The sequence below is a fragment of the Gekko japonicus genome, unplaced genomic scaffold (genome assembly GCF_001447785.1).
Source record: "Gekko japonicus isolate JY-2015 unplaced genomic scaffold, Gekko_japonicus_V1.1 scaffold2294, whole genome shotgun sequence".
In the NCBI taxonomy this organism is placed as follows: domain Eukaryota; kingdom Metazoa; phylum Chordata; class Lepidosauria; order Squamata; family Gekkonidae; genus Gekko; species Gekko japonicus.
This window is the reverse complement of record NW_015174339.1, coordinates 106,354-113,045: the sequence shown is the minus strand read 5'-3', so window position 1 is coordinate 113,045 and position 6,692 is coordinate 106,354. Positions and strand designations below refer to the sequence as shown.

Below are 6,692 nucleotides of genomic sequence, written 5' to 3'. Positions count from 1 at the left end.
CGCTTGCCCATAGGGGATAATGGAGTACATAATTGCCAATAGAGAATCCATGATTCCAATAGATAATCCATGACTGCCCATAAGGAATAATGGACAGAACGCTTGCCCATAAGGGATAATGGAGTAAAAAATTGCCAATAGAGAATCCATGATTGCTCATAGGGACATAATTGCCAACAGAGAATCCATTTTTGCACATAGGCAATATTGCCCAGAGGTCATTCCGGCTTGTATTTGTGTTCTGTGTTTCCACAGGCTGAACAATATGTGCATTTTCCAATTTTGTTTCCAAAAGATAATCACACATTGGCATAAGAGTAAAGGTCTCTTTTATACCCTTTGATAAAGCATCACAGTCAACTGTCTCAAGAACTGAATATGTAGTTGATCTCTTCACTAATAGGGGGGCGCAAGTAACTTTCTGGTTTTCTTGCAGGATGGGACTAATAGGAGACAGAGACACTTTCGTTTCTAAAATGATCAGGGAATCTCCTTTAGGTAAACTGTCATCCCAGTTCCAGAACACTCCTGGTACACCTGGGGCTGTCATTCCACTCCGTGGCCTGTCAACCCAGTGCCTGAACACTGCTGCTCCACCCTGGGGCTGTCATTCCACTCTGTGGCCTGTCATCCCAGTTCCTGAACACTACTGGTGCACCCTGGGGCTGTCATTCCACGCCATGGCTTGTCATCCCAGTCCCAGAACACTCCTACTCCACCCTGGGGCTGTCATTGTACTCCGTGGTCTCTCATTCCATCCCCAGAGTAGTGTATTTGGGCCCAGAGACCCTAATGGAAACTCCACTCCGCATTTTTATTGCAACTCTACTTGTACCCTAATGTTTTCCAATGGAGGCCATGCAAGTTAATTGGCATTCTTTTTTTTTCTTCCATTCCATTCCCAGAGTAGTCTATTTGGGCCCAGAGACCCTAATGCAAAATCCATTCCACGTTTTTATTCCTGGCTCCCATTATTTCCAATGGTCCTTCCAGCGTCTCCCATTGTTTCCAATGGGCAATCCTGTCCTTCCTTTTAGTACATCCCTGTATTCTCTCTGGGCAATTGCTTGTCCTTAGTTTTAGTACGTCCCTGGATTAGGTGTGATATGCAGACAGGCAGTAGGCGCACACTGGTAATGACACTACAGAGACAGCCTAACACGACTACCCCTCTTGAGGTACCCCTATGAACGGATGCAACCTACAGAAAGAGAGGACAGGGATTGTGTAGCAGCGGCCCTTCCCTTCGCCACACGCGCTAAAAAAAAATCGCATCCGCAGAATGGAATAAAGGAACCGGCGCCCACTCAAGACCTCGGAGAAAGGAGCGAGCGGAGCAAGACGGGTTTTGCGGCTCCAAGACCCACGCCCCTTTGCAGAGACAACTATCGGTTTCCAGGACACCGAAGGGAAATCTATCGTAAACCAAAAAAAATTATCGTAAAGTGTGCTCACTACTCTCTTCCGACATCTCCGCAGGCAGATAAGTAGCACGTGTTGGCTGCTTTACGGCCGCCCGTTCCGACTTCTTCGCCGGCTGGCAGTCCCGCCCCTTCGTCTTGGCGTGCAGGTACAACTGCCTCCTTGATTGGTTGTCCCCCCCACAACTGGGTTGCTCGCCTTTCCTCATGTCATTCCCGACGAAGACGGACGAACCGGACCGGACCCTTTTCGTGGGGAATTTGGAGGGTCGCGTGCGAGAGGAGATCCTTTACGAGCTTTTCCTGCAGGTGCCGGGAGGGCGGGTCGAAGCATTGGTGGGCGTGGCTGCTGGGCGGATCGCGACCGGGAAGACAAGCTGCTTGGGGGAGAGTGTAGGTTTTGCAGTGGGTAGCGATGCATGGAGGAAGGGTGCACAAGGAGTGGGAAGGTAGACAGCTAGATCTGGTAGATATTCCTGATGGCAACTGTCTCCTTTTCTTGTCTTGGATGCGTCAAGTTTGGTGTGGTCACTGAACATGAGGAATTGAGTTTTCACATTTTGGGAGAACAAGGCTCCCGAGTACTTAAACGTATGCACAGATTCTGAACTCTTGTTTGGCAAGCAGTTGTTAAATACACACACATACACACACACACACACCCTGTGCCCGGTCTGAAATGACTCCTACTCTGGAATGTCAATTGAAAGCAATCCGCCTGAAGTGACATTAAAAAAACAAACAGCTGGGCAGAAAATGGACTGCCAGAGAATTCCCAATACAAATAGTCGGGGTCTGAAGGAAGATAGCAAGGTAATAGAAAATAAGTGATTTTTCTGTACTTGACATAGCCCACTAAGTACAGCAACAACTACGTCAGGGGCTTCCTCTGTAGTCAGTCCAGTCCTCTGGAATGGCCTACACAAGAGTAGGTGTGGAGGACACCTTCCATGACTACATTTACAGTGCAATCCTGTGAAGAGTTACTCCAGTCTAGGCCCCTTGAAGTCAATAGGCTTAGACTGGAATAACTGCCTAGCAGTGTTCCCTCTAAGCTGAGTTAGTGTGAGCTAGTTCACAGTTCTTTAGCCTCTGGCTCACACTTTTTTGTCTTCGTTCAGGAAGGATGGCTCCAGAGCAAACTAATTTATGCAGTAGCCAAATCTCTCACTCACAATTTTAATGCCAGTAGCTCATAAAGTAGAATTTTTGCTCTCAAGACTACACAGCTTAGAGGGAGCATTGCTGCCTAGAATTGTACTGTTAGAAAGACGTGCAAGCTCTACTTCAGTGGGCATTTGGAGAAGGATGAGTTCTCTCTACACATTTAAGTGTGTTTTTAACTCTGCATTATTTTTCTCTGTTAATGGACTTCTGAGCTTTGCACCTTGTAGTTGTGTTGTTAGCTATTTTAAATGAAGGAAATAAAACAGCATACAAATATTATAAGTAAGTAATCATTATTATAATGATTATAATACAAATTATAAATTTATAAATTATAAAGAAGTAATCAAATAAGAAGGGGAAGTCGTGGACTTCATGTTCCTGGGATCCAAGATCACTGCAGATGGTGACTGCAGCCATGAAATTAAAAGACGCCTGCCAACAAAAGTCCATATGGTCAAAGCAATGGTATTCCCAATAGTACTGTATGGCTGCGAGAGTTGGACTATAAGGAAGGCCGAGCGCCGAAGAATAGATTCTTTTGAATTACGGTGCTGGAGAAGACTCTTGAGAGTCCCTTGGACTGTAAGAAGATCAAATCAGTCAATCCTAAAAGAAATCAACCCTGACTGTTTCCTGGAAGGCCAGATACTGAAGCTGAAGCTGAAATACTTTGGCCACCAAATGAGAAGGGGGCACTCACTGGAGAAGACCCTGACGCTGGGAAAGATTGAAGGTAAAAGAAGAAGGGGATGGCAAAGGATGAGATGGTTAGACAGTGTTATCGAGGCAACGAACATGAAATTAAGCAAACTCCGGAGCACGACAGAAGACAGGAGGGTCTGGCGTGCTGTGGTCCATGGGGTCGTGAAGAGTCGGACTCAACTGTGTGACTGAACAACAACAAATCATTTGTAACTAGTACTTTAAATGCCTGACACTGTCCTAAGACATGATTCTTGCAATGTGAGAATAAGGATTTATAAAGATACATATCAAACACTTCTTAAGTAAGCTTTATCCTATCCTTAACAGTAAATTAACCTCAGAATACCATAACCCACAGTTGCCTCAGTCTACTCTTTTGGCCAACTATTAACTTCCTTTAGTTTCTTGAACTAAACCCACTCCCCTTTTTATTCAGTGTTACTTAACATATCCCCTCATTTCTTTCCTGCAGTATCCACTTTATAACCTTCTCAGTCCAGTGTTTCTGCTCTACATAGATCTATTCGTTTTTGACTTTGGAAGCTGTGTAATGCTTTCAGTAAAGAAGAAATATCCAGATCTTCTATTGTAACAGCACAGTCAATTAACAATCAGAAAGTCATTCTACTTTTAATGCCAATGCAGCATTCCTCTGGCATGAAGTCGAACAGTGCATGCCAATCCAATTTTGTTGTCAGTCTTGCACATTTAAATTTTTCATTCTTGCTTAATTTGAATGTGATTAAAAACTTGCCAACTGGATGTATTCTGTCTGCATGTTGTTTTCTTTCATTCATTATATTGGCATTTAGTTGTCGAAGATTATGTTAGTTCTAGCAGTGCAGTCCTGTGCAGCGTTACATTAGTCTAAGGGCTTAGAAGAGAGTAACTCGATGTAGGAGTGCATTCAAATGTGTTTTCTTTACCCATCGGAAACTTCTTTCGTGTGGAACAATTGTATGTTTGAATCCTTCAGTTTTATGAACTAGCTGTGTTTGCTTCAGCAGATCTTTTTCATTTATGAACAGGGAGAGCTACAAATTTAAAGTATCAGAGTACTTCCTGTCCTGGAAAATAATCATCTTCAGCAGGCAAATCTGTTTCACGTTCATGAAATGTCAAGAAATAAATGAAGCAAGGTCTTATTCTACTTCAGAGTCCCTGGGGGCTGAGTTATTGAAAGGCCTTTTCTTTGATAAAGGAAAATTGGGAACCTTTAGAGAGTCACAACAACAATGTCAGACATAATTTGGTCCTTTTCGTGAAAGAATTCTGTCTTCTCTCCTTTTTGGTTTGTTGGCAGTTCAGTTCAGCAGCGCGTGCGTTCTGTCACACCTAAGGTTATTTTTGCTATTGACAAATAACTGCCAGCGGTTGTAATAAGATGAAAGGCCAAATAATTTAATTTCTTTGAGCTTCTAATGTAGACTAGACCTTTGGATCCCTCCCCTTCCACCATTTTCTATTAGGAAAGAAAATCCTGCAGTGGAAGGAAGGAATGATGATCTGTTTGCACTCTGTCATCCCAATCCAAGAGCTGCTTCCCTGCTTTTCTGCCTATTCTTCATTGGCTCCTCTTACTGCTGATTTGCAGTATGGTTGATGTGAACTACTCTTGTAACCACAAGCCCATCGGATCTTCTGAACAGGTAATTTATTGAACCATGCATCTGAGTCCTGGACAGCCCTGTGAGCTGATCACAATCCTTACTAGCTACTTTTTTTGTTGACATAGTTCTAAATCATGTTATGATATACCATGTAAATATGGTAATGAATCATTTGTAGTTCTTACAGCTGCACCAACTCACTAGCGTCCTGTATCGAAAAGCTTCTTCTTACTGTCCCTTCTTATTCTGCCACCAGAAGACCAAATAAGGCTTGGCCTGCATAGTAATCCATTATTCTGCTTTTTATGCTGTAGGCTCACTGCCTTCCTGTTCATTGGAAAATTAAATCTTTTTTTAAGGAATAGAGTTTTCCTACACATACTAATTTGGTACAAAAATGTATAAGTAGCTGAAGAAGATGCATATACAATATTAACAGCTGACACAATCTATTCTGGACAGAGATCTTGTAATTGATTCTCGATTTTAAATTTTGAAACACTTGTTAATATCAGCTCTATCTGCTTGCCCTTTGCACGGTTTCATTTACAGAGGACAAATGAATTATCTTCCTCATCATGTTTTCTATTGCTTGCATTGTTAAAAATATTCTGGAATGTTTTTTGCTTACTTGGTAAGTAGAGGAGACTCTGGAAATTTATGAATGTCTCTCTCTGGGGTTTTAATGATGTGTAGGAGCAAAAAGGACAGTTTGGATTGGGAGCTCAACAGTCAGCTCTTTCCCCTGCACTTTTTTCTGAACCTCTGCACCTCCCCAAAGTTGTTGCTTGCTCCATGGGGGAAGCATAGCAGTCAGGGCTATTTTGGGGCAGAAACGCACAGGAACGGAGTTCTGGCTGGCTTCAGAGTTGGCCATGCCCACTACAGCCAAAACCTCTGCCGCGGGGCGCCCAGGCAAGTCAAGGGAAGGCAGTTTAAACTGCCTTCCCTTCAAGGGGGGGCTTGCCTGGGCTCCCCACAGCTGCAGGGCACGCGGGCAAACCAAGGGAAGGCATGGGGTGTGGCCTAATATACTAATGAGTTTCTGCTGTTGGGTGTGGCCTATTATGCTAATGAGTTCCTGCTGGGCTTTTTCTACAAAAAAAGCCCTGATAGCAGTGCTATATCTCATTCTGAGCTGGGACCTGGCGTGTAGATTTAAAAAATCCACAAAACAGCCAGAGCAGAAAGAGGATTTTTCTATAAACGCGAGGAAAGCACCAGGCTTGCAGAAAAATATGAACTCTTAAAATAAATAAAGGTATTAAGAACCCAGATAATAGAATCCTCGTCTATAGCTTTAAGAAATGAATGCTCATGGAGATTTTGAAATAATATATTTTGAGATCTTGGTGGCTGTCTCAGCGGTTTCTACACAATGACAACAGTATTAGGACCTCCCAAGCTTTGGTTTCTGTCAGTCAAATTTGGGTGGGTAAGGGTGGACTGGAAGTCTAAAACACTGGTCATGTTTTTATGTAACTGACCTTGGTCCAGCAGGGCTGCTGTGTGACTCACCTGAGTGATTTGTTACCAGTCAATGTTTGCAACTTGGTGGAATTTTTCCCAGGGGCTATAATGGCCATTCACACCCTGAGGGCTGGTTGACTGAAAAATGTAAAGGATAGGAGTGAGGGAAGGAAATAGGGAAAGGAAAGAGAAGAAGGATAAGCTGAAGAGGGGGATGACAGAAAAAAAATAGGTGAGTGGGACACAAGAAAAAGGATGCTGCCGGGCTAGGAAGCAGCGAAAGCTGAAGACTGGTGGAAAGAGAAAGGTAGACTGC

At 43.5% G+C, this 6,692-nt stretch overlaps 1 protein-coding gene across 2 annotated transcripts in view; it reads left to right on the top strand.

The window, feature by feature from the left end:
- The first annotated feature begins 1,531 nt into the window (after positions 1 to 1,531).
- RBM11 (RNA binding motif protein 11) overlaps positions 1,532 to 6,692 on the top strand; it is an 18,019-nt gene continuing 12,858 nt past the window's right edge. The window contains exons 1-2 of one of the 2 annotated variants that reach the window (XM_015424286.1): positions 1,532 to 1,570; positions 4,766 to 4,945. In XM_015424286.1, coding sequence (XP_015279772.1) covers positions 4,892 to 4,945 — 54 coding nt within the window. In that variant the 5' untranslated portion in view covers positions 1,532 to 1,570; positions 4,766 to 4,891. The other variant, XM_015424285.1, reaches the window with a different exon arrangement.